Source organism: Scyliorhinus torazame, chromosome 4 (assembly GCF_047496885.1).
Source record: "Scyliorhinus torazame isolate Kashiwa2021f chromosome 4, sScyTor2.1, whole genome shotgun sequence".
NCBI lineage: Eukaryota > Metazoa > Chordata > Chondrichthyes > Carcharhiniformes > Scyliorhinidae > Scyliorhinus > Scyliorhinus torazame.
Window position 1 is genome coordinate 336,505,471 of NC_092710.1, and position 27,116 is coordinate 336,532,586.

The 27,116-nt window shown below is 53.4% G+C and overlaps 1 protein-coding gene across 1 annotated transcript in view; it reads left to right on the forward strand.

The window, feature by feature from the left end:
• Window positions 1-7,682: 7,682 nt before the first annotated feature.
• The window catches only part of LOC140411162 (polypeptide N-acetylgalactosaminyltransferase 14-like), a 457,946-nt gene continuing 438,512 nt past the window's right edge, over window positions 7,683-27,116 (forward strand). Inside the window, exon 1 of the mRNA XM_072500240.1 lies at window positions 7,683-8,206. Within this exon, the coding sequence (XP_072356341.1) occupies window positions 8,048-8,206 (159 nt within the window). The 5' untranslated portion in view covers window positions 7,683-8,047. The remainder of the gene's footprint in view (window positions 8,207-27,116) is intronic.

Genomic DNA, 27,116 nt, shown 5'->3' on the forward strand with positions numbered 1-27,116 from the left:
CGTGAAGCAGTCAAAGCCCCTGTTTGTATCTGTTTGCTGTCTGGAACTGGTTGTCATTCTGTCAGCAGCTTGATCAGCTCTGAACCAGTACGGCAGACTGTGTCCGCCAGAGGCATATTTGAAGGATTCACAAGCTGATAAGACTGGACACGTTAGCTCCCTTCTCTCTCCACAGACGCTGACAGACCTGCTGAGATTGTCCAGTGTTTTCTGTTTTTATTTCAGATTCCAGCATCCGCAGTGATTTGTTTTCTATCTCGATAATCAACCTGTTTGGTTGTGAACATTTTCCATAGCCCTCAAGTTCTGGAGTGGGCATTGAACTTCTGGTTCGGAGACGAGGGACGGGATTCAGTGACCCCGCGCTGGGTCGGAGAATCGCCGGCGGTCCACGCGAATCGCGCCACGCTGCCCCGATGGCGGCAGGCGATTCTCCGCAGAGCAGATAATCGGCACCATTGGGGCCGGCTTGGTTGGCGCGGCGCCGGTCGCGGGGCGTTCCACGTGGCCGGCCTGCCGATTCTCTGGCCCAGATGGGCCGAGATGCCGTAAGAAAAGAGCTGAGTCCCGCCGACGCCGTTCTGACCGCTCTGGGCCGGCGGGTCCTCGGCGTGGAAGGTGATGCGACCATCAATTCACACGAGACAGAGAGTTGAAGTGAACAGTGGCTTTAATCAACCAGCACAGTGCCTGCCTGCGACTGCTCTGCACTGACAGCCGCCTACAGGACAGCTGCTCTATATACCTCCCACAAGGGGGCAGAGCCATGGGCGGAGCCCACAAGGGCACCAACATGATACAAGTGGTACAATACAGTACAATGGTCCATAGGTGGAGCCCACATGGGCAACAGCATAGTACAATGTAGTACAGTGGTGAATGGTTACCATAATACGTTCACCACAGAAGGGTCGGGTGGCGGCCTTTGTGGGGGGAAGGGGTGGTCCGATTTCGGGGGGAGGGGGGCTTCCGATGTGGCCTGGCCCGCGATGGGGTCACCGATCGGCGGGCCGGCCTCTGTGGCTGGGGGCCTCCTTTCCTACGGGCCGGTCCCTGTAGTCCTGCGCCATGTGGCGTCAGGGCCGGCACATTGAAGGAGGCCACTGCGCATGGCCTCGTTGGCGCCGGCGCAACTGTGCATGCGCGGATCCCGCGGCGCGCAGTTTGCGTCGGGATGTGCAGCTCGAGCGGCACGGACTGCTCCAGCGTTTAGGACGACGTGGACACTCTGCCGCAGGATGGGAGAATCCCGCTCAGGGATTCTGCCCCCTGTGCCACTGGCCCCCCTAGTTATCAGGATAATTAATACATATTCCAAAGTCTGTGGGCGGGGTTTTCCAGACCCTCCTTGGCCTGTTTCCTGGTAGCCGAGGTCTAGCCCATGGGCACCAGTGGGAAGCCTCTTGTCCTTCTTACAGGCGGCACGGTAGTCCAGTGGTTAGCACTGTTGCTTCACAGCTCCTGGGTCCCAGGTTCGATTCCCGGCTTGGGTCACTGTCTGTGCAGAGTCTGCACGTTCTCACCGAGTCTGCGTGGGTTTCCTCCGGATGCTCCGGTTTCCTCCCACAAATCCCGAAAGACATGCTGTTAGGTAATTTGGACATTCTGAATCCTCCCTCTGTGACCCGAACAGGCGCCGGAATGTGGTGACTAGGGGCTTTTCACAGTAACACACTCCCCACTTAAACCAAAATACCACACCTGAAAAGCAGCCACAATATGCTCACCCCTCACTGTCTTTAAGTTCGCTACGCCAATCCAATAGATAGACTTTTAAGACCATAAGACATAGGAGCGGAAGTAAGGCCATTCGGCCCATCGAGTCCACTCCACCATTCAATCATGGCTGATTTCAACTCCATTTACCCGCTCTCTCTCCATAGCCCTTAATTCCTCAAGAAATCAAGAATTTATCAACTTCTGTCTTAAAGACACTCAACGTCCCGGCCTCCACCGCCCTCTGTGGCAATGAATTCCACAGACCCACCACTCTCTGGCTGAAGAAATTTCTCCTCATCTCTGTTCTAAAGTGACTCCCTTTTATTCTAAGGCTGTGCCCCCGGGTCCTAGTCTCCCCTGCTAATGGAAACAACTTCCCTACGTCCACCCTATCTAAGTCCCCCTCGAGCCCCCAATTGTTATGGGTCCGGGTTTACAGAACCCCAAAGTGTTTCATGGAGTTCAACCGACCCACAACTTGTAATAGATTGTGGTGTGGGAAGCACACGGCCTACTCTCCAGGTGTGATACAGCAGAAATGGACAAGTGGTTTTTAAAACAAAACAATGTTTATTCTATGAACTCAAGTTAACATTTTAAAAACAAACATTGAATATCTTAACACCCATTACTTCAAAGAAAACCGCAAAAGACTACAACAGGTAGCTCCGCCCTGATAGGCGGGGTATAAGAACCCGTGCCGCCCCAGCAGCCCTCATTCTGTACCTGAGCTGCTGCGGGAAACATTTAGCTTATTAAAGCCTTCAGTTGGACTACAACCTCGCTTTAGTGGTCATTGATCGTGCATCAATTTAATAAGCTAGATTTAAAAGGATGGAGCTCCGAATCAAGCCGGAGTGTCTGCAACTCAGCCCCCACGCGGCAAACTCAGCGGCAACCTTTAAGCACTGTCTGGCTTGTTTTAAAGGATATCTCGGAACGGCCGAAAACACACCCACGGGAGAACAGAAATTGCAAGTCCTGCACTCGAGGACCAGATGGTGGGAGTGGATCCATGGAGGTTTGCCAGGCCGGTTTGCAAGGAATTTTCCTTTTTTTCCTACGTCCATAAAGCCTACTCCCGGATCGATTTTTTCATCGTGAGCAGGGCGCTAATCCCAAGAGTGGAGAGCACGGAGTATTCGGCCATAGCCATCTCAGACCATGCCCCGCATTGGGTGGAGCTGGAGCTGAGGGAGGAGAGGGACCAGCGCCCGCCGTGGTGCCTCGATGTGGGACTGTTGGCAGATTAGTAGGTGTGTGGGCGGGTGTGGGGGTGCATCGAAAGATACATAGAGGCCAACGACAATGGGGAGGTGCAGGTGGGAGTAGTCTGGGAGGCGTTGAAGGCGGTGGTCAGGGGAGAGCTAATCTCCATTAGGGCCCAAAGGGAGAAGAGCGAGAGGAGGGAGAGGGAGAGACTGGTGGGGGGTATATTAAGGGTGGGCAGGAGCTATGCAGAGGCCCCCGAGGAGGGACTACTTAGGGTGAGGGAGGGAGGGGGGGACCTTGCCCCCGACAATGTCCAGGGTGCTGACCTCTTTGATCTTGAAGCGGGACAAGGATCCATTGCAATGTGGGTCGTATAGATCGTTCTCGCTCCTCAATGTTGATGCTAAGTTGCTGGCGAAGGTTCTGGCCACGAGAATTGAGGACTGTGTCCCGGGGGTGATTCATGAGGACCGAACGGGATTTGTGAAGGGTAGGCAGCTGAACACCAATGTGCGGAGGCTCCTCAATGTGATTATGATGCCCTCGTTGGAGGGGGAAGCGGAGGTAGTGGCAGCTATGGACGCGGAGAAGGCCTTCGATAGGGTGGAGTGGGAGTATCTTTGGGAGGTGCTGCGGAGGTTTGGGTTTGGGGAGTGTTTTTGAAAACTCACCACTATTCTTAGAATTCCCCCTATACCAAAAAGGGCCGACATTCTAAATGATGATCAGGGATTCTCACTCCCCGACTCCGATGCAAGCTTCAGTGGGTGCTATTCAGGTCAAACTATATTTTCAAGTTATCCCCCGGTATAACCCATAACTTCACCGAAGATTTCATCTACTTGCCACTTAGTAGCATTGATCCTGTGTCCCGCATTGCTAAGTAAGTAAAGTAGACTAATAACCACTGTTTCAGGTTAAAACTTTTAAGTTATTTTATTATATATTTTTTTCCCTTTTTCCAAAAGATGCAATCACTGTCTTTACAGTAACGTAAAAAGATCTTGTTTCTGGATCCTTCAGGTTGGTTGAAGGGACCTTCAGGCCCAACTTGACAATCAATCTTCTTTAAAGTCTGGTCTTCTTTAGATGTATCAGCTATTTTAGCTCGGCTGCTCTGCCCTGTCCATTTCCCATGACCGAGCTGACTGTATTCTGTCTCTAGCTGCTTCTCCCCTCTCTCTCTCTCCCTGAGTTCTGGTTCTCGTTCTGATTCTTCCTGCCCTGGTCTCGAGGTTTATATTCGCTTTCTAACAATTACGTTTTTTGATGTTATTGTAAAGTAACTCTTATTTTCTTTGATTGTAAAAAGTACCTTTGATCTAAACCTTTTAATCCAACTAAGTATTCATTTTGACATGACTTCATCTCATCGATCTGATTACATTGTGTCCTTTGTGATGTTCAAAATGCTTTGGTTTCAAGAGGTGTTACTTTTAATTCCTGTTATTTCTATAGTTTTATTTTCCAATTGTGTCCTCAGCTCAATTTTGACTTTGATTTTGGCTTTGAATTATGTTTCTCATAGACTGAGAGCCTCCAGGTTTCTTTAATTTACCTTGTATTAGCAAATTTTCACACCTAGAATCTCATCCATTCTTTTCCAGATCCTTACTAAGATAGTTGCTTTCAATGAAGGTGTGAGCCATTGTTTTTGGCTTCATTCAAAATCCTGTTTGCTAAGCCTGCTTGACCAAGGATATCTGCATTTTACAATCCTTCCCTGGCAGCTGCTGTTAACCCTTTGTGGGATCTTTCCCTACATTCTCTCATGTTTCTCTCAGACCAGTTATTGTCAGACTTCCATGTTTCAAATGACACATTTTTCCATATTATCAATTACAGGAGGGGTTCATCAGTTGGGTCAGGCTGCTATATAGAGCCCCGGTGGCGAGTGTGGCTACGGACCGGCGGAGGTCGGAGTACTTTCGGCTGTACCGGGGGGACGAGGCAGGGGTGTCCCCTGTCCCCCTTGTTGTTTGCACTGGCAATTGAGCCTCTGGCCATGACATTGAGGGAGTCCAGAAACTGGAGGGGAGAGGAACACCGGGTGTCGTTGTATGCTGACGACCTGTTGCTGTATGTGGCAGATCCAGTGGAGGGGATGGCGGTGGTCATGCGGATCCTTAGGGAGTTTGGGGGCTTTTCGGGGTATGAACATAACATGGGGAAGAGTGAGCTCTTTGTGGTGCACCCAGGAGACCAGGAAAGGGGGGATAGACGAGCTTCCACTGAAGAGGGCAGAAAGGAGCTTTCGGTACCTGGGGGTCTAGATAGCCAGGAGTTGGGGGGCCCTACACAAGCTCAATTTGTTGCGGTTGGTGGAGCAGATGGAGGAGGATTTTAAAAGATGGGATATGCTGCCACTCTCACTAGCGAGTAGGATGCAGGGTTTCTCTTTGTATTTCAGTGCCTTCCCATTCTGATCCCTAAGGCTTTTTTTAAATGGTTAAGCAGGAACATCATGGGATTCGTGTGGGCGAATAAGACCCCGAGGGTAAAAAGGGTTTTCCTGGAGCGTAGCCAAATCTATGTGGCTACTACTGGGCAGCGAATGTGCCGATGATCGATAAGTGGGTAATGGAAGGGGAGGGCGTGGCGTGGAAGAGGTTAGAGATGGCGTCCTGTGTGGGCACGAGTCTGAGGGCGCTGGTGACGGCACCGTTGCCGCTCCCGCCAACAAGGTACACCACGAGTCCGGTGGTGGTGGCGACTCTGAAGATTTGGGGGCAGTAGAGGCATTATAGGGGTGAGGTGGGAGCCTCGGTTTGGTCCCCGATTCGAGAGAACCATCGGTTCGTCCCGGGAAGGATGGGTGGGGGGTTTCGGAGCTGGCATTGGGCAGGGATTAGAAGAATGGGGGACCTGTTCATCGATGGGACATTTGCGAGCTTAGGGGCGCTGGAGGAGAAGTTTGGGCTACCCTGGGAAACGATTTCAGGTACATGCAAGTGAGGGCGTTCGTGAGGCGGCAGGTGAGGGAATTCCCACTGCTTCCAGCATACAGGATTCAGGACAGGGTGATCTCGGGGGTATGGGTTGGAGAAGGCAAGGTTTCGGTGATTTACCAGGAGCTGAAGGAAGAGGAGGCGGCCTCGGTGGAGGAGTTAAAGGGCAAGTGGGAGGAGGAGCTTGGGGAGGAGATAGATGAGGGTCTGTGGGCTGATGCCCTGAGTAGGGTTAATTCTTTCTCCTGCTCCAGGCTCAGCCTGATACAGTTTAAAGTTGTTCACAGAGCGCATCTGACAGGGCGAGGTTGAGTAGGTTCTTTGGGGTGGAGGACAGATGTCTGAGGTGCTCGGGAAGCCCGGCAAATCACGTCCATATGTTCTGGCCGTGCCCGGCGCTGGATGGGTTTTGGAGGGGTTTTGCGAGGACTATGTCCAAGGTGGTGAACGCCCGGGTCAAGCCGAGCTGGGGATTAGCATTATTTGGGGTAACGGACGAGCCGGGAGTGCAGGAGGCGAAAGAGGCCGGTATTCTGGCCTTTGCTTCCCTGGTAGCCCGGCGGAGGATTTTGTTACTGTGGAAGGATGCGAAGCCCCCCAGCGTGGAATCCTGGATCAGCAATATGGCAGGGTTCATTAAATTGGAGAGGATAAAATTTGCCTTGAGAGGGTTTGTGCAAGGGTTCCTCAGGCGGTGGCAACCGTTCCTAGACTTTCTCGCGGAGCGTTAGGAGGAGGTCGGTCAGCAGCAGCAACCCGGGGGGGGGGGGTTCTTTAGGGGTGGCGTTTGGGTTGGGGGGGTGTTTCCCTATTTGTGTTTTTATTGGTATCTGGGGGGTTATGGTAGTTTGGGGAAATTCTAGGTATAATTCTTGCGCGTTGTGTCGTTATGTTCTTGTTTCCTTTTTCTGTAGGGGGGGAGGTTTGTTGAGAATCTGTTAAAAAGTTGAATACAGATATTTTTTTTTTAAATGACATGGCAGGGTTCATAAAGCTGGAGGGGATAAAGTTTGCCTTGCGAGGGTCTGTGCAGGGGTTCCTCGGGCGGTGGCAACCGTTCCTAGACTATCTCGCGGAGCGTTAGGAGGAGGTCAGCAGCAGCCCGGGGGGGGGGGGGGGGGGGGGGCGGGGGTTGGTTTATGTTTTGTTAAAAGTGGGCATTCTCCCCACTTTTGTATTTAATGGTTAAATGGGGTTAATGTAGCCTTGTTCGGTTTCCTGTGTACCATTTTATTTTTCTTTCTTTCTTTCTGGAGTGTTTGGTTGAAAATTGTTGAAAATTTTGAATAAATGTATTTTTTAAAAAAAAGACTTCTTACTGTGCAAAAGGTTAGGCAAGGTTACTCGGATAGGGTGGAGACAGGGTGGGCTTAGGCAGGGGGCTCTTTCCAGGGGCCGGTGCTGACTCGCTGGGCCGAATGGCCTCCTTCTGCACTGTCAATTCTATGACTCAATGACTGAAGGACACCGCACAGCAAGATGACCAATGAACCTCTTCACATTGCACAGAATCTAGACTAGCCTGTTCCCTAGTTGGTTCCAGGACACACTGGTTTAAAAAAAAGAGAACGATAAAGACAAGCAGAGAAAAGGTATTGAGGGAGAAGGTGGGGTGGAGGGGGGAGGGAGATGGTGAGAGATTGTTGGGGGGTAAGGGAGAAGCTCATGAATTATAGAGGGGGGCGGGTGCCCTGATGGCAGGCTGTGTGTGCACCCTGCCTGTCACAGGGGCTGTGTATCCGGGCAGTGTGCTGTAGGAGGTGCTGATCAGCAGAGAAGCCCTGCCTCTGTCTCTCTCTCAGTCAGTATGAGAATCTGATCCACAGCTGGCTGCCTTCCAACAAGCCGCCGGCCACTCTCCGCCAGTCAGCAGGCAGGGAGATGGGGGAGAGAGGCAGCTGATCAAGCGGGAGGTGCTGGCCTCAGCCCTGCTTCAGCTGGGAGGGGATATTAACCAGGGGCATGTCATTTCCAGCAAAGAGGAAGGAGAGGAGACAAGCTGGGAGCCGGCTGCGATCACAGGACTGGGCAGCTCTGCTAGGAGTTGTGTGCATGTCCAGCTCCTTGTGTGCATCTCCAGCTCCCTCTGTGCATCCCCAGCTCCCTGTGTATACTGCTGTTGCTGTGTCTCTAGCTGTTCTCTCTGCATTTTGGTTCTGTGAAAGGGGATGCTGATGAGGAGGAGACTCTCTCGCAGCTCTGAGGGGCTGCTCCTGATCAGCCTGGGCTGTCTGGCCGCTCTACTTTATTTCTTCCAACCTGAGCTGACTCGTGTGGTGTGGGGGCGAAAGCAGAGATACCTCGTTCCAGAGTTACCGGATGCTCAAGTAAGTTGTGTGTGTGTGAGAGAAAGAGAGAGAGAGTGTGTGTGTGTGAGACAGAGAGAGTGTGTATCTGTGTCTGTGTGAGTGTGAAACAGAGTTGTGTGTGTGTCTGTGTGAATGTGTCTGTGTGTGTGCGAGACAGAGTTGTGTGTGCCTGTGTGTGTGCGAGACAGAGTTGTGTGTGTCTGTGTGTGCGTGACAGAGTTGTGTGTGTGTGTGTGTCTGTGTGAGAGTGTGAGAGACTGAGCTGTGTGTGTGAGTGTGTCTGTGAGGGAGAGAGTGTGATGTCTGTGTGCGTGTGTGTGTGAGTGTGATGTTTGTGTGTGAGAGAGTGTGATGTCTGTGTGTGAGTGTGATGTTTGTGTGTGAGAGTGTGATGTCTGTGTGAGTGTGATGTTTGTGTGTGAGAGAGTGTGATGTCTGTGTGTGTGTGAGTGTGATGTCTGTGTGTGAGAGAGTGTGATGTCTGTATATGTGATGCACTATCAATTACGACGAGACGAGAGTAGAATGTAATCGAGGCTTTATTACGCAGAGACGTGTTGCCTCCTACAGCAGATGACGAAACGGCTGCAGCTCGGAGAGCACACACATTTATACTCCGCCTACTGGGCGGAGCCAGCAGGCAGGGATCTACCCCCGTACCTGTAGTACAGGGGCCTTACCGTAATACCCATATATATATATATACAGTATAATACATCAGTGGTGACTACCACATTCACCCCTGTTAAAAATGAGTCCAGCGGGGGTGGTGGAGAAGTTACTTTTAAAAATCACAGAGAATATTACAAATTCAGGCGGTCCGTCGGGGTACGCTACGTAAGCGTACTGTGGGTTGGCGTGGAGTAGCTGTACCCTCTCAACCAACGGGTCCGCCTTGTGTAGCCGCACATGTCTAAGGAGGAGAACGGGCCCTGGAGCTGCCAGTCATGTTGGGAGCGAAACCCCGGAGGTTGACTTCCTGGGGAAGGCAAAGAGACGTTCATGGGGGGCTTCGTTAGTCGCGACCGAATGGAGTGAAGGGCGTCGGGGAGGACCTCCTGCCAGCGGAAGGCCGGGAGATTTCTGGACCGTAGGGCCAGCTGGACAGCCCTCCAGACCATCCCATTCTCCCGCTCCACCTGCCCGTTTCCCCGGGGGTTGTAGCTGGTCGTCCTGCTCGAGGCAATGCCCCTGTTGAGCAAGTACTGGCGCAACTCATCGCTCATGAATGAGGATCCCCGGTCGCTGTGGATGTAGGCGGGGAAACCGAACAGAGCGAAGATGGTGCTGAGGGCTTTGATGATGGTGGCAGACGTCATGTCGGGGCATGGGATGGCGAAGGGGAATCGGGAATATTCATCGACCACACTGAGAAAGTACGTGTTGCTGTCGGTGGAGGGGAGGGGCCCTTTGAAGTCCATGCTGAGGCGTTCAAAGGGGCGGGAGGCCTTCACCAGGCGCGCACGGTCTGGCCGGTAGAAGTGCGGTTTACACTCCGCGCAGACCTGGCAGTCCCTGGTGACAGCCCTGACTTCCTCGATGGAGCAGGGCAGATTGCGGGCCAAAATCTTCACAATTTCATTTTGTTGTGGGTCGTGGTGCTCCTTTTCTGGAGTAAAAATCTTCAAGATTCCTATTGACGCGGTCTCTCTGGACTCATGGGTGGCCGTCCTCTGATTATTGAATGCTACTGTGCAGACGAGCTGAGATATGTCAGTGTCGCTGTGATCCTGTATTGGAATTGTGATTTCTTCATCACTTGTCTCACATACAGTGGATACACATTCAGTGTCTTCTTCTGGTGGCTCAAATAAGCTTGATAAATCTTCATGGTCTTGTACATGCATGGCGTTCACTATGGAGTGTTTGCTTGCTTCCATTTTTGAGTCTGTCACCGAGCTGTCTGTGGAGGCTTGCGTCGCTCTCTTTGTGGAGGCTTGCGTCGCTCTCCTTGTGGAGGCTTGCGTCGCTCTCTTTGTGGAGGCTTGCGTCGCTCTCTTTGTGGAGGCTTGCGTCGCTCTCTTTGTGGAGGCTTGCGTCGCTCTCTTTGTAGAGGCTTGCGTCGCTCTCTTTGTGGAGGCTTGCGTCGCTCACTTTGTGGAGGATTGCGTCGCTCTCTTTGTGGAGGCTTGCGTTGCTCTTTGTGGAGGCTTGCGTCGCTCTCTTTGTGGAGGCTTGCGTCGCTCTCTTTGTGGAGGCTCGCGTCGCTCTCTTTGTGGAGGCTTGTGTCGCTCTCTTTGTGGAGGCTTGTGTCGCTCTCTTTGTGGAGGCTTGAGTCGCTCTCTTTGTGGAGGCTTGCGTCGCTCTCTTTGTGGAGGCTTGCTTCGCTCTCTTTGTGGAGGCTTGCGTCGCTCTCTTTGTGGAGGCTTGCGTCGCTCTCTTTGTGAGGCTTGCGTCGCTCTCTCTGTGGAGGCTTGCGTCGCTCTCTTTGTGAGGCTTGCGTCGCTCTCTTTGTGGAGGCTTGCGTCGCTCTCTCTGTGGAGTCCTTCGTCGCTCTCTCTGTGGAGGCTTGCGTTGCTCTCTTTGTAGAGGCTTGCGTCGCTCTCTCTGTGGAGGCTTGCGTCGCTCTCTTTGTGGAGGCTTGCATCGCTCTCTTTGTGGAGGCTTGTGTCGCTCTCTTTGTGGCGTCTTGCGTCGCTCTCTTTGTGGAGGCTTGTGTCGCTCTCTTTGTGGAGGCTTGAGTCGCTCTCTTTGTGGAGTCTTTCATCACTTGTTCTGTGGAGTCCTTCACCGCTCTCTCTGTGGAGTCGTGCAGTGTTCTCGCTGTAGAGTCGTTCTGTGCTCTCTGTGTGGGGTCGTCTTCGTCTTGGGTATTGCTGTCATCCAATGTATCTACGATCTGCCATGGCACCATGGTATTGGATTCGCCTTGTATGGAGGGCATTAGCTATGAGGAGCGGTTGAATAAACTCGGTTTGTTCTCACTGGAACGACGGAGGTTGAGGGGTGACCTGATAGAGGTATACAAAATTATGAGGGGCATAGACAGAGTGGATAGTCAGAGGCTTTTCCCCGGGGTAGAGGGGTCAATTACTAGGGGGCATAGGTTTAAGGTGAGAGGGGCAAGGTTTAGAGTAGATGTATGAGGCAAGTTTTTTACACAGCGGGTAGTGGGTGCCTGGAACTCGCTACCGGAGGAGGTGGTGGAAGCAGGGACGATAGTGACATTTAAGGGGCATCTTGACAAATACATGAATAGGATGGGAATAGAGGGATACGGACCCGGAAGTGTAGAAGATTGTAGTTTAGTCGGGCAGCATGGTCGGCACGGGCTTGGAGGGCCGAAGGGCCTGTTCCTGTGCTGTACATTTATTTGTTCTTTATTCTTTGTTTGCAATCCGGGGTGAGGTTTGCAAACATGGAAGGCGGGTCGACCAGTAATGGGTAGTAGGGGCCTGCCAAATTTTGGGGTTAGGCTCTGGAGGTTGCACTGGAAGTCGAGGTCGAGTAGCAAGGCAGCGCAGAGGTCGGGGAGGACGGAGAGCCGGAAGCCACTGAAGCCCTGGACAGTGAGGGTGGCAATGCAGTACCCCCGGATCGCCACGGAGTGGGATCCGAAGGCCAGGGAGATTCTTTGGTTAGCGGGGTGTACCGCGAGGGAGCAGCGCCTCACCGTATCAGGGTGGATGAAGCTCTCAGTGCTCCCGGAGTCCAGAGGGCAGGATATCTCATGCCCGTCGACCTTCACCTTTGTCGACGCGGTCGCGAGGTTGTGCGGTCGAGACTGGTCGATCGTGACCGAGGCGAGACGCGGCTGGTCGCCGGTGGTTGCAGGCGATGAGCGGCCCGATGAGGTGCCCGACGGGCAGGGGTCCTGAGGCGGGGAAGATGGCGGCGCCCATGGGCCGCACGTGTTATGAGTGGAGCAAGATGGCGGCGCCCACGGGCTGCACGTGGTCTGAGGAGAGGACGATGGCGATGCCCACTGGCCGCACATGGGGGGTGCCAGGACAATAGCGGTGATTGAGCGGACCTGGCACCTGTAGCGAAATGTCCCTTCTTGCCACAGGCCTTGCAGAGCGCGCTCCGTGCCGGGCAGCACTGCCGGGGGTGTTTTGTCCGTCCGCAGAAGTAGCACTTGGGTCCCCCGGGGCTGGTTGGCTGCCGCGCAGGCGTGGGGTTGGCTGAGGGCGGTCGCTGATGGGGTTCACAATGGGGTGGCCGCTGGTGGGGTCCATGATGCACGGGGGGGTGGGCTGTGCGGTCGGGGGCATAAGCCTGTACGTTGCGTGAGGCGACCGTGAGCGAGAGAGCGTGGCCCCTTCTAAAAGGCGCTGGTGGATGTAGTCAGACCCTATGCCTGTAACGAATGCGTCTCTCATTAGCAGGTTCGAATGTCTCTCACCAGGGCGAGCAGGGTGTGGTGATACACCACTGTATTTCCCTAGCACTGTACATAGTTATATAATAGTTGTGTGTAACGTGGCCCTGTAATCCTGTGTATTGTACTGTGTATTGTACTGTAGCTCTGTAGAGGTTCGGTCACCTGTATGTAACCTGACCTGGCCACGGAGAGCTCCGCCTTGGCCACTCCCCCGGGAGTTAGGTATAAGACCCAACTTCTGAGACCGAACCCACTTTGTCTGGGGTCGTCTGTGTCGGGTAAGCTTCCTATGTAGTGTATTAAAGCCTTGGTTAAAGTCTTACATGTCTTTGTGGTTCTTGATGCTTAGTGCATCAATTTAATACACTACAGTTATAATGGAGGCTGCTCTGAAACCCGACAAGCTCTCGCTCGTCCCCCATGCTCCACGCGCGAATCACCTTTTCAACTGCTGGCTCCGGTGTTTCAAGGCCTACCTGGAAGCATCCTCCGCCTTCGCCAAAACTGACGCTGACCGACTCAACCTCCTGTGCTCACGGCTCGACTACGGGCTTTTCGACCTCATCACGGGAACAACGACCTACGCCGATGCCATCGTGAAGCTCAAAAGCCGGTATGCACGAACTGTTAATTCTATTTACGCCCGCCACCGCCTCGCCTCCCGGCACCAGCAGCCGGGTGAACCCCTCTCCGTGTTCGTTCGGGACCTCCGTGCCCTCGCGCTCACCTGCAACGCGCCAGCAGTCTCCGCTGAGCAGAACACTGAGGCCCTGGCGCTCGATGCCTTTGTAGCCGGCACCGCTTCCGTCCAAATTCGCCAACTCCTACTGGCACAAACTACCCTGACTCTGGACACGGCAGTCACTATGGCAGCGGCCCAACAGGCAGCCTATGACAATAATGCGTCCTACACGCCTGCCCAAACTTCCTATGCGCCTGCCCACTTTCCCTACGTGGCCGCTACTCAGCAACAACCCCTGCAAGTCACGGCCTACCCAGCCACACCAGCAGTAAAAATAATGCCTGGGCCCCAGTGTTACTTTTGTGGCCAGGCAAAGCACCCCAGGAAACGCTGCCCTGCTAGAGATGCTACCTGTTCAGCCTGTGGCAAGAAAGGCCATTTTGCAAATGTCTGCCGCTCCACCGCTGCCTCGGGGTCCAACGCCGTGGCCTGCAACTCCTGGGTGCCGCCATCCTCCATTCCCGGCTCGCTATTCGACACGTGCGACGCATGGGCGCCGCCATCTTTGATTATCCCCGGCCCGGCTTCCTTCACTTCCGGTCCGCCGCCGATCGTCGCTTCCGGGCCCGCCCCACCGCCGATCGTCACTTTCGGACCTGCGCACTCGACCGAAATGCTGCAAACAACTGAGATGCAGCCAACGACAGCAACCTGGCCTCCAACAGCAGCCGACGACGCCTGGGCGCCGCCCCCTTCTTCCGCAGGCCGCTCCCCGGATCCGGCACCCTTCTCCAACAGCTCCACCATCGCATCCATCGTCCTCGACCAGGACCGACCGCATCAGCTCGCCAGATCCACCATGGAGGTTCAGGTAAATTGTTACACTGTTACCTGCCTCTTCGACAGCGGCAGCACGGAGAGCTTCCTCCACCCGGACACCGTGCGCCGCTGCTCCCTCAAGGTACTACCCACGCGCAGGCATATTTCCATGGCCTCCAACTCCCAGTCGGCCGAGGTTTCGGGCTACTGCGTCGTCACCCTCTCAGTGAACGGCGCGGTGTTCCAGGATTTCAAATTCATGGTCCTCCCTCACCTCTGCGCCGCCGCGATCCTCGGCCTGGACTTCCAATGCCACCTGCGCAGCCTCACCTTGCATTTTAACGGCCCCCTCCCCCCTCCTCACGGTCTCCAACCTCCAGTTCTTCCCTGATCCCCCCCCGGGTCCCACCTGTAGTCTCTCCACGCTCAGGATACCCCCCCCTTCACTGTTTGCTAATCTCACCCCCGACTGCAAGCCCGTGGCTACTAAAAGTCAGCGTTACAGTTTCGGGGACCGCCAATTCATTCGAGCGGAGATTAAGCGCCTTCTCTCGGAAAAGATCATTGCTCCCAGCACCAGCCCCTGGCGAGCCCAAGTGGTGGTAGTCAAGTCTGGCGAGAAACACCGCATGGTCATTGACTACAGTCAGACCATCAACCGGTACACGCTGCTTGATGCGTATCCCCTCCCCCGCATATCTGACATGGTCAACCGGATTGCACAGTACCGGGTGTTCTCCACCATAGACTTGAAATCCGCCGACCACCAGCTCCCTATCCGCCCGGAGGACCGTAACTTCACGGCCTTCGAGGCGGACGGCCGCCTCTACCACTTTCTTAGGGTACCCTTTGGCGTCACCAATGGAGTCGCGGCCTTCCAACGGGAGATGGACCGAATGGTGGACCAGAAAAGACTGCGGGCTACCTTCCCGTATCTGGACAACGTCACCATCTGCGGCCACAACCAGCAGGACCATGACATCAACCTCACTAAATTCCTCCAAACTGCCAAACGCCTCAATCTCACACACAACGAGGCAAAATGTGTTTTCGGCACCACCCGCCTCGCCATACTCGGCTACGTGGTGGAGAACGGTGTCCTCGGCCCCGATCCCGACCGTCTGCGCCCCCTTCTCGAACTCCCCATTCCCACCTGCCCCAAAGAACTGAGGCGATGCCTCGGGTTCTTTGCCTACTATGCCCAGTGGGTGCCCGAGTACGCTGACAAGGCCCGACCCCTCCTCCGTTCCCCCTCATTCCCCCTCCCGCCCGAGGCCTGCCAGGCCTTCCACCTCCTAAAAACCGCTATTGCCAAAGCCGCCATGCATGCGGTAGACGAGTCTGCACCATTCCAAGTCGAGAGCGATGCCTCCGACTTTGCCCTGGGTGCCACCTTCAACCAGGCGGGCAGGCCCATCGCCTTCTTTTCCCGCACACTCCAAGGCCCCGAGATCCGCCACTCCTCTGTTGAGAAGGAGGCACAGGCCATAGTGGAAGCCGTCCGGCACTGGAGGCACTTCCTGGCCGGAAAACCATTTACCCTCGTTACTGACCAACGATCAGTTGCGTTCATGTTCGACAACAAACAACGAGGTAAAATCAAAAATGATAAGATATTACGGTGGAGGATCGAACTCTCCACCTACAATTATAGTATCTTATACCGGCCAGGTAAGCTCAATGATCCTCCTGATGCCCTGCCCCGTAGTACTTGTGCCAACGCACAGGATGACCGACTGCGGGCACTACATAATGACCTCTGTCACCCGGGCGTCAGGCGGTTCTACCACTACACCAAGGGCCACAACCTGCCCTTCTCAGTCGAGGAGGTCAAGGCCATGACTAGGGACTGCCAAGTCTGTGCGGAGTGCAAGCCGCAATTCTACAAGCCAGACAAGGCGCACCTAATCAAGGCCACCCGCCCCTTTGAACGTCTCAGCATTGACTTCAAAGGGCCCCTCCCCACCCACAACCACAACACGTACTTCCTCAATGTCATCGACGGGTACTCGCGGTTCCCCTTCGCCATTCCCTGTCCCGACACGACCTCCGCCACCGTCATCAAAGCATTGCATGACCTCTTCATGCTGTTCGGTTATCCCAATTACATTCACAGTGACCGGGGCTCCTCCTTCATGAGTGAGGAGCTGCGTCGGTACCTGCTCGCCAGGGGCGTTGCCTCGAGCAGGACGACCAGCTACAACCCCCGGGGGAACGGACAGGTGGAGAGGGAGAACGCGACTGTTTGGAAGGCCGTGCTGCTAGCCCTCAAGTCCAAAGGCCTACCAGTCTCCCGTTGGCAGGAGGCCCTCCCTGCCGCACTCCACTCCATCCGGTCCCTTTTGTGTACTGCAACGAATGCTACCCCTCATGAGCGGATGTTTCTCTTCTCCAGGAGATCGGCATCCGTGACATCGCTTCCGTCCTGGCTCCTGTCCCCGGGAGACGTCCTGCTCCGCAAGCACGTGCGGACCTCTAAGGCGGAGCCCCTGGTGGAGAGAGTCCATCTCCTCCACGCCAACCCACAGTACGCGTACATAGCGTACCCCGAAGGGCGTGAGGAGACCGTCTCTATAAAGGACCTGGCCCCCTCTGGGGCCCCTGCCGCCCCCGTCCCGCAACCTCCACCCCGCTCCCTCTCTGCTCCCGTTGATCCCTCGGCCTGTTACTACTCCGTGCCAGCCGCTGTCATCCCGCAGTTTCGCCTCGAGCCAGCCGAAGCGGTGGGGGACGTCATGCCGCCTCGCGACCCAGCACCACCGACCGCACGGATAGCGCCGGACACTACCTCAGCGCCGCAGCTCCGACGTTCAAAGAGATGACCAAACCCATCGTTCGTCTCGACCTCTGACAACACGGAACCTCCTGATGGACTCTGTTCGTTACTCCCTGGTTGTTCACTGTGTTTGCTACTCCATATTTTCACCCCGGACTTCCTTCTAAACAAGGGGTGAATGTGGTGATACACCACTGTACTTCCCTAGCATTGTACATAGTTATATAATAGTTGTGTGTAACGTGGCCCTGTAATCCTGTGTATTGTACTGTGTATTGTACTGTAGCTCTGTAGAGGTTCGGTCACCTGTATGTAACCTGACCTGGCCACGGAGAGCTCCACCTTGGCCACTCCCCCGGGAGTTAGGTATAAGACCCAGCTTCTGAGACCGGACCCACTTTGTCTGGGGTCGTCTGTGTCGGGTAAGCTTCCTATGTAGTGTATTAAAGCCTTGGTTAAAGTCTCACATGTCTTTGTGGTTCTTGACGCTTAGTGCATCACAGGGCACACCAGAAATCATCTACAGACTCACCGGGAAGTTGGTGCCACGTGGATAGGAGGTGCCTGGCGTAGATCTTGGTCTGCTGAGCGTAATTCTCCTTCAGTAGTGTCATGGCCTCTGCGTATGTCGGCGCATCCTGGACGAGGGGAAAAACGTTGGAGTTCAGCCGCGTGTACAGAATCTGGAGCGTCTGTGCTTCTGAGATTGGGTCTGGCGCAGACCCGATGTATGCTTCAAAGCAAGCGAGCCAATGTTGGAAGTCCTTTTTGGCGTTGTCTGCTTGAGGGTGCAGCTGCAGGCGATCCGGCTTGATGCGGACGTCCATCTCTGAAAAATCTCTGAGTAATAAATTGATGCACTATCAATTACGACGAGCTGAGAGTAGAGAGTAATCGAGGCTTTATTACGCAGAGATGTGTGGCCTCCTACAGCATCTTACGAAATGGCTGCTGTTTGGAGAGCACACATATTTATACTCCGCCTACTGGGCGGAGCCAGCAGGCAGGGATCTACCCCCGTACCTGTAGTACAGGGGCCTTACCGTAATACCCATATATACAATATAATACACCAGTGCTGAACCACAGGGAGAGAGAATTAATGTGTGTGGGAGAGAGGGAATGTGTATGTGGGGCAGTATGTGTGTGAGAGAGTGTGTGTGTGAGAGAGTGTGTGTGTGTGAGAGAGTGTGTGTATCTGAGAGAGTGTGTGAGGGAGAGTGTGTGTGTGGAAGAGTGTGTGTGTGTGAGAGAGTGTGTGTGTGTGAGAGAGTGTGTGTATCTGAGAGAGTGTGTGAGGGAGAGTCTGTGTGTGGAAGAGTGTGTGTGTGGGAGAGTGTGTGTATGTAAGAGAGAGTGTGTATGTGGAAGAGAGCGTGTGTGTGTGAGAGAGAGTGTGTGTATCTGAGAGAGTGTGTGAGGGAGAGTGTGTGTGTGGAAGAGTGTGTGTGTGGGAGAGTGTGTGTATGTAAGAGAGAGTGTGTATGTGGAAGAGAGCGTGTGTGTGTGAGAGAGAGTGTGTGTGTGTGAGTGTGGGAGAGCGTGTGTGGGAAAGAAAATGTGTGTGTGGGAGAGTGTGTGTGTGTGGGAGAGAGTGTGTGTGAGAGAGAGTGTTTGTGGGAGAGTGTGTGTGGGAGAGTGTGTGTGTGTGTGTGTGTGTGTGTGTGGGAGAGTGTGTGTGTGTGTGGGAGAGTGTGTGTGGGAAAGAGAATGTGTGTGTGGGAGAGTGTGTGTGTGTGGGAGAGTGTGTGTGTGTGGGAGAGTGCGTGTGTGTGGGAGAGTGCGTGTGTGTGGGAGAGTGTGTGTGGGAGGGAGAGTGTGTGTGTGTGAGCGTGTGTGTGTGGGAGAGTGTGTGTGTGTGGGAGAGTGTGTGTGTGTGGGAGAGTGCGTGTGTGTGGGAGAGTGTGTGTGTGGTAGAGTGTGTGTGTGGGAGGGAGAGTGTGTGTGTGTGAGCGTGTGTGTGTGGGAGAGTGTGTGTGTGTGGGAGAGTGTGTGTGTGTGGGAGAGTGCGTGTGTGTGGGAGAGTGTGTGTGTGGTAGAGTGTGTGTGTGGGAGGGAGAGTGTGTGTGTGGGAGCGTGTGTGTGTGGGAGAGTGTGTGTGTGTGGGAGAGTGTGTGTGGGAGAGTGTGTGTATGTGTGTGGGAGAGTGTGTGTGTGTGTGTGGGAGAGTGTGTGTGTGTGTGGGAGAGTGTGTGTGTGTGTGGGAGAGTGTGTGTGTGTGGGAGTGTGTGTGTGGGAGTGTGTGTGTGTGTGGGAGAGTGTGTGCAGGGGAGAGAGTGTGTGTGTGAGGGAGTGTGTGTGTGGGAGAGTGTGTGCAGGGGAGAGAGTGTGTGTGTGAGGGAGTGTGTGTGTGGGAGAGTGTGTGTGGGAGAGTGTGTGTATGTGTGTGGGAGAGTGTGTGTGTGTGTGTGGGAGAGTGTGTGTGTGTGTGGGAGAGTGTGTGTGTGTGTGTGGGAGAGTGTGTGTGTGTGGGAGAGTGTGTGCAGGGGAGAGAGTGTGTGTGTGAGGGAGTGTGTGTGTGGGAGAGTGTGTGCAGGGGAGAGAGTGTGTGTGTGAGGGAGTGTGTGTGTGGGAGAGTGTGTGCAGGGGAGAGAGTGTGTGTGGGAGTGTGTAGCACAATCAATCACTCACGAGATGAGATGGAGTCAATCGATGGCTTTATTACACAGACTTGTTCCCCAGCAGCACAGTTACAGAATGCGGCTGCTGGGACAACCCGGGCTCTTATACGCCGCCTTACTGGGTGGAGCGCCAGTAGGCGGCTGATCCAATTGGGGCCCGGCGTCTATCCACCAATAGCCTCTCGGCATCACAGGGTACCGTAATACCCCTAATGCATACCACCACATTCACCCCTTGTTAAAAAAGAACCCGGCGGGGGTAGTGGGCCGTATGGTGGTAGGGGTTTACAGAGTCGGTACCTGGGATGCCACTAACACAGCGGCTATGCTCCGATATCAATCTACCAGTACTATTTACAATGCCGCTTTTACTGGGCAACTAAATTATTTACAGAGGCATTTCTTGCTTTGTTATAAAGATTCGATGAGTCGAATGGGTGCCCTGGTCGGCCTCACTGATCGTCTCAGCCCCGGTGGTGATGCAGGCGCTGGCTCGGGCACCGTCGTCTCTGGGAGCATAGCAATGTCTCTTCCTGCTTCATTACCCCTAGGCGGGACCGGGGGAAGGACCGATCCATCCGGGAAGGGGGCGGCTGTGGGGTGCACCGGTGGGAGGGAGGGGGCGATTGGCGTTGGGGGTGTGTGTGGAGCTCCGGCAGGTGCCAGGTCCCACAGGGAGACCGTGTCCTGTCGGCCGTCGGGGTACGCCCCGTAGGCGTATTGAAGGTTTGCGTGGAGGATATGAACCTTCTCGGCCAACGGGTCTGATTTGTGCGCCCGCACATGTTTTCGGAGCAGGATGGGTCCCGGGGCTGCCAGCCAGGTTGGGAGTGACGTTCCGGAGGAGGACTTCCTAGGGAAGACAAGGAGGCGTTCGTGAGGTGTTTGATTTGTCGTGGTACAAAGCAGTGACCGGATGAAGTGGAGGGCGTCCGGGAGGACTTCCTGCCAGCGGGAAACTGGGAGACCTCTGGACCGCAGGGCCAGTAGGACGGTCTTCCAGACCGTACCGTTCTCCCTCTCCACCTGTCCGTTACCCCAGGGGTTGTAACTGATCGTCCTGCTCGAGGCGATGCCCTTGCTGAGCAGGAATTGACGCAGTTAGTCGCGTAGGGGCTGGTTTAGCACACTGGGCTAAATCGCTGGCTTTTAAAGCAGACCAAGGCAGGCCAGCAGCACGGTTCAATTCCCATACCAGCCTCCCCGAACAGGCGCCGGAATGTGGCGACTAGGGGCTTTTCACAGTAACTTCATTGAAGCCTACTCGTGACAATAAGCGATTCTCATTTTCATGAAGGAGGACCCCCTATCGCTATGTATGTAGGCGGGGAAACCGAACAGTGTAAAGATGGTGCAGAGGGCTTTAATGACCGTGGCCGCGGTCATGTCGGGACAGGGGATGGCCCATGTGTCCCGGCGAATGGGAAACGGGAGTACTCGTCAACCACGTTCAGGAAATACGTTTTGCAGTCGGTGGAGGGAGAGAACTGGAGAGAATTCTTCGAGACAGGATCTACTCCCATTTGGATGCAAATGGACGTATTAGTGAGAGGCAGCATGGTTTTGTGAAGGGGAGGTCGTGTCTCACTAACTTGATAGAGTTTTTCGAGGAGGTCACTAAGTTGATTGATGCAGGTAGGGCAGTGGATGTTGTCTATATGGACTTCAGTAAGGCCTTTGACAAGGTCCCTCATGGTAGATTAGTACAAAAGGTGAAGTCACACGGGATCAGGGGTGAGCTGGCAAGGTGGATACAGAACTGGCTATGTCATAGAAGGCAGAGAGTAGCAATGGAAGGATGCTTTTCTAATTGGAGGGCTGTGACCAGTGGTGTTCCACAGGGATCAGTGCTGGGACCTTTGCTCTTTGTAGTATATATAAATGATTTGGAGGAAAATGTAACTGGTCTGATTAGTAAGTTTGCAGACGACACAAAGGTTGGTGGAATTGCGGATAGCGATGAGGACTGTCAGAGGATACAGCAGGATTTAGATTGTTTGGAGACTTGGGCGGAGAGATGGCAGATGGAGTTTAATCCGAACAAATGTGAGGTAATGCATTTTGGAAGGTCTAATGCAGGTAGGGAATATACAGTGAATGGTAGAACCCTCAAGAGTATTGAAAGTCAAAGAGATCTAGGAGTACAGGTCCACAGGTCATTGAAAGGGGCAACACAGGTGGAGAAGGTAGTCAAGAAGGCATACGGCATGCTTGCCTTCGTTGGCCGGGGCATTGAGTATAAGAATTGGCAAGTCATGTTGCAGCTGTATAGAACCTTAGTTAGGCCACACTTGGAGTATAGTGTTCAATTCTGGTCGCCACACTACCAGAAGGATGTGGAGGCTTTAGAGAGGGTGCAGAAGAGATTTACCAGAATGCTGCCTGGTATGGAGGGCATTAGCTATGAGGAGCGGTTGAATAAACTCGGTTTGTTCTCACTGGAACGAAGGAGGTTGAGGGGAGACCTGATAGAGGTCTACAAAATTATGAGGGGCATAGACAGAGTGGATAGTCGGCACGGGCTTGGAGGGCCGAAGGGCCTGTTCCTGTGCTGTACATTTCTTTGTTCTTTGTTCTTTGAGGGGAGGGGGCCTTTGAAGTCCAGACTGAGGAGCTCAAAGGGACGGGAAGCCTTTATCAGGTGCGCTTTCTCTGCGCAGATTTGGCAGTCCCTGGTGACTGTCCTGACCTCCTCGACGGAGTAGGGCCGGTTGCGGGTCTTCACAAAGTGATAAAATCGAGTGACCCCCGGGTGGCAGAGGTCCTCATGGAGGGTTCGGAGGCGGTCAACTTGTGCGTTGGCACATGTGCCGTGGGACAGGGCGTCAGGAGGCTTGTTCAGCTTCCCGGGACGATACAAGATCTCATAGTTCTAGGTGGTGTGTTCGATCCTCCACCGCAAGATTTTGTCATTCTTGATCTTGCCCCGCTGTGCATAATCGAACATAAAGGCAACTGACCGTTGATCAGTGAGGAGAGTGAATCTCCTGCCGGCCAGGTAATGCCTCCAATGTCGCACAGCTTCCACTATGGCCTGGGCCTCCTTTTCCACTGAGGAGTGGCGGATTTCTGAAGCGTGGAGGGTCCGGGAGAAAAAGGCCACGGGTCTGGCTGCTTGGTTGAGGGTGGCCGTCAGAGCTACGTCTGACGCGTCACTCTCGACTTGGAAGGGGGGGGATTCGTCGATCGCGTGCATCGTGGCCTTTGTGATATCCGCTTTGATGCGGCTGAAGGCCTTGCGGGCCTCTGTCGACAGGGGAAAGACAGTGGACTGAAATAGCGGACGGGCCTTGTCCGCGTAGTGGGGGACCCACTGGGCATAATAAGAGAAAAAGCCCAGGCAGCGTTTCAGGGCCTTGGAACAGTGAGGGAAGGAGAACTCCATGAGGGGGCGCATGCGTTCAGGGTCGGGGCCTATAACTCCATTTCGCACTACGTAGCCGAGGATGGCTAGGCGGTCGGTGCTAAACACGCATTTTTCCCTGTTGTACGTTAAGGATTTTTGCGGTCTGGAGATATTTGTGGAGGTTGGTGTCATCATAGATTATCATAGAATTTACAGTGCAGAAGGAGGCCATTCGGCCCATCGAGTCTGCACCGGCTCTTGGAAAGAGCACCCTACCCAAGGTCCGCTGACAGCCCGCCTGTGTCCACTGACAGCCCGCCTGTGTCCACTGACAGCCCGCCTGTGTCCGCTGACAGCCCGCCTGTGTCCGCTGACAGCCCGCCTGTGTCCACTGACAGCCCGCCTGTGTCTACTGACAGCCCGCCTGTGTCCGCTGACAGCCCGCCTGTGTCCGCTGACAGCCCGCCTGTGTCCACTGACAGCCCGCCTGTGTCTACTGACAGCCCGCCTGTGTCCACTGACAGCCCGCCTGTGTCCACTGACAGCCCGCCTGTGTCCTCTGACAGCCCGCCTGTGTCCACTGACAGCCCGCCTGTGTCCACTGACAGCCCGCCTGTGTCCGCTGACAGCCCGCCTGTGTCCGCTGACAGCCCGCCTGTGTCCACTGACAGCCCGCCTGTGTCCGCTGACAGCCCGCCTGTGCCCGCTGACAGCCCGCCTGTGCCCGCTGACAGCCCGCCTGTGTCCGCTGACAGCCCGTCCGAAGGAGGAAGACTGATTGGAGAGCAGAAAGGGAGGTTGTGTTTGGAGGCAGAAGCTGTGGGCCTGCTTCTGAATGAATTTGTGACACAGACGAGGAGGCGATACTGACATTGTAGTTAAGGAGGAAGAGTGTGAAATATTAAATAGGATAAACATTGTGAGGGAGGCAATACGAAGGTGTGTAGCATTCCTGAATTGACCCAGCTGGAATGCATCCCAGGCTGTTAAGCAAAGTAGAGGTCGATTGTGATTTTCCAGTCCTCTATAGCTACAGTCCTGATGTCCTGGGGGATGACTGTGTTGTGCTGCTATTTAAAAAGGATTACGGGAAAAGTCCGGCTAATTATTTTAAATTATTTGAAGAAATGTGAGGCAGTAGAAATTGACAGTAATCGTGGATTTGTCTGTGTCTGACTGACTTGATTAAATTATTTGAGGAGGTAACAAGGGGGCTTTTAACAAATTCATTCAGGAGATGTGGGCAACCCTGGCTAGGCCAACATTTATTGAACCGAGTGGCTTGGTGGGCCATTTCAGAGTTCACCACATTGCTGTGGGTCTGGAGTCACTTGTAGGCCAGACCGGGTAAGGACGACAGATTTCCTTCCCTAAAGGACATGAGTGAACCAGATGGGTTTTTGCGACAATGGTTTCAGATTTTTAGTGAATTCAACTTTCACCATCTGCCGTTGCGGGATTCGAGCCCAGGTCCCCAGAGGACTAACCTGGGTGATGAATGTAGAAATTGTTATATGTTACATTTTATATTTGTTGCAGTAATGATTTAAGAAGTCTTGGTTAAGGTATATATTTTCTGCAGTAATATTATTAAAGAACCTAGGTTAAGGTACCTACACTGTGTGTCTGCTAAAGCTGTAATTAAGGAGTCATAAAATATTTTAACCACTTACTTGGCTACAAATAAAGGGCTAATGGAATTCTGTTTTGATTGCTGGTGACTCCCTGGAGTATAGCTCATTTATGAGGGAGTGCTGTTTAGTCCCAGCTGAGCAGGTCATGGTACTTAGTGGGATACAGATGGTGTAATTAATAAGAGGAGCCAGGTTTGTCAGTAGTTTTGCAGTTTGATTATAGGATTTGAGCCTGATAAGACAGAAGTGTACCGAATCTGCTCTTGAATGGAACTCTCTCCAAAGGTCCCTACAGAGCTAAGCAAGTAAACCTGTCCTGCCAACTTTATTTATGAGTGGCATTTGAACTGTATTGGGTTGCAAAATTTGAGTTAGTAGCAGGTATAGATAGGAAGATTAACCTCTTAAATTTGTGATAACATAATTGTAAAGCTATTTCTTTGATGTTAATGTGGTTAAGTTTGTGTTTAAAAGCCTATTGGTCAGAGTCACACTCCTGGGGTGAAGTATCCATTTTTCCCAGTTTTACAAACTAAAAGAAATTGTTTGATGTTCTCATCCGGCATCCTAACAAATGTTGGGGTCTGGTCCGGTATCCTAACTCCTGGGTCTCTGCGTTACTCGTCCATAAGAAACAACATCAAAGGGCTCATCCTGGACGAGCTCTTTGATGTTGTTTCTTATAGGGGCTGGTTTAGCACAGTGGGCTAAACAGCTGTCTTGTAAAGCAGAACAAAGCCAGCAGCGCGGGTTCAATTCCCGTACCGGCCTCCCCGAACAGGCGCCGGAATGTGGCGACTAGGGGCTTTTCACAGTACCTTCATTTGAAGCCGACTTGTGACAATTAGCGATTTTCATTTCATTTTCATTTTCAGTGACTATGCCACAGCCTCCTGGTGACAGGGGCTGGTTTGATGTAGTCTCTGTGGTTTGTAGCAAGACTTTTGACAATGTTCCACATGGCAGACTGGTCAGAAAATTAAAAGCCGAAGGGATAGGGGGGAAGATGGCAAGGCGGATCCAAAACTGGTTCAGAGGCAGGAAGTGATATTTGTGGATGTTTTGGGAACTAGAAGGTGGTTTCCAGTCAGGTTCCGCAGGGCTCAGCACTAGGATTGGTCCCTGACTCCAGACATAAATATAGGACATATGTTTAAGAAGTTTGCAGATGATGCAAAACATTGGCCATTTGGTTCGTAGTGAGGAGAGAAGCTATGGACTGACCAATGAACTGGTCAGGCGGGTGGAACAGTGGCAAATGGAGTTCAATCTGGAGAATATGAGGAGGGCAAACAGGGTAAAGGTGAGAAATGCAGATGAACAGAGGAACCTTGGAGTCCATGTCCACAGGTCACTGAAGGTGGACGGATAGGTGGATGGGATGATCAAAGAGGCTGGCTTTCCTTTGCTGAATAAGACATAGGAGCAGGGAGGTTATACTAGAGCGATATAAAACACTAGTTAAACCATAGCTAGAGTACCGTGGACAGTTCTGGCCACCATGTTGAAGGGTTATAGACCAAGAGCTGGAAGGTTAACCCCCACTGCCATTTGTTACATTTATCCCACAGTTCCAGTGGGCTCCTGACCATTCCTATGGGATAAATGTCACCTACTCTAAGGCACTTCCTCCACCCAGATGGTTACGTTTTGATGGATTATGTTAAAGTTAAAACATAGACAAAAGTGCTGAATGCCAGAGGTGAGGTGATAGTGACTGCCCTGGACATCAAGGCAGCATTTGACCGAGTATGGCACCAAGGAGTCCTAGCTAAACTGGAGTCAATGGGAATCGGGGAAAACTCTCCGCTGGTTGGAGTCATACCTGGCACAAAGGAAGATGGTTGTGGTGGTCGGAGGTCAATCATCTCAGCTCCAGGACATCTCTGCAGGAGTTCCTCAGGGTGGTGTCCTCGGCCCAACCATCTTCAACTGCTTCATCAATGACCTCCCTTCCATCATAAGGTCAGAAGTGGGGATGTTTGCGGATGACTGCACAATGTTCAGCACCATTCGTGACTCCTCAAATACTGAAGCAGTCCATGTTCAAATGCAGTAAGACCTGGACAGTATCCAGGCTTGGGCTGACAAGTGGCAAGTTACATTCGTGCTACACAAGTGCCAGGCAATGACCATCTCCTACAAGAGAGGATCTAACCACCACCCCTTGACATTCAATGGCATTACTGGTGTTGAAGACTGGAGCCAATACACTGAATGAATGCATTATTTCCTCTGGGCCAAAAATATGATGGAAATGAGCGGCAGGCGATCATAGTGTTGATGGCCACCGGAGAGCACATGTTCAGGCTGATGTTACTTGGTGGCGCTGGATATGCCATCGTTTGACCAACAGGTGGCAACACTTTAATCTGATATGTCCCCATCGGTAATCGTTCAAAGAACTCGGCGGAGTTATAAGGGTGGAACTAAACGTTCTGGGGAATTGCCCCTCATGTCGCCCCCACACCCTGGACCGAATGCCGCTGCTGCCTGGGCCTCTGGGTGAAGAGCCAGCGGCCGAGACTTGCAATGTCACTGGACTTGGCTGAAGGCGATTCCGGCCTTTGTGCGACATATGGGCGCTGGTCCAGGTGTACCCGAGGGCAGTAGGAGTGTTAAAGATCCAGGCGCCCCGGTAGAGGTAAGCGTCGGCCCTGGGGGGGTGGGCCTTGCACATAGATGACCCAGAAGAGGCCGAGGATGAGGCTGAGGTGCAGCTGAAC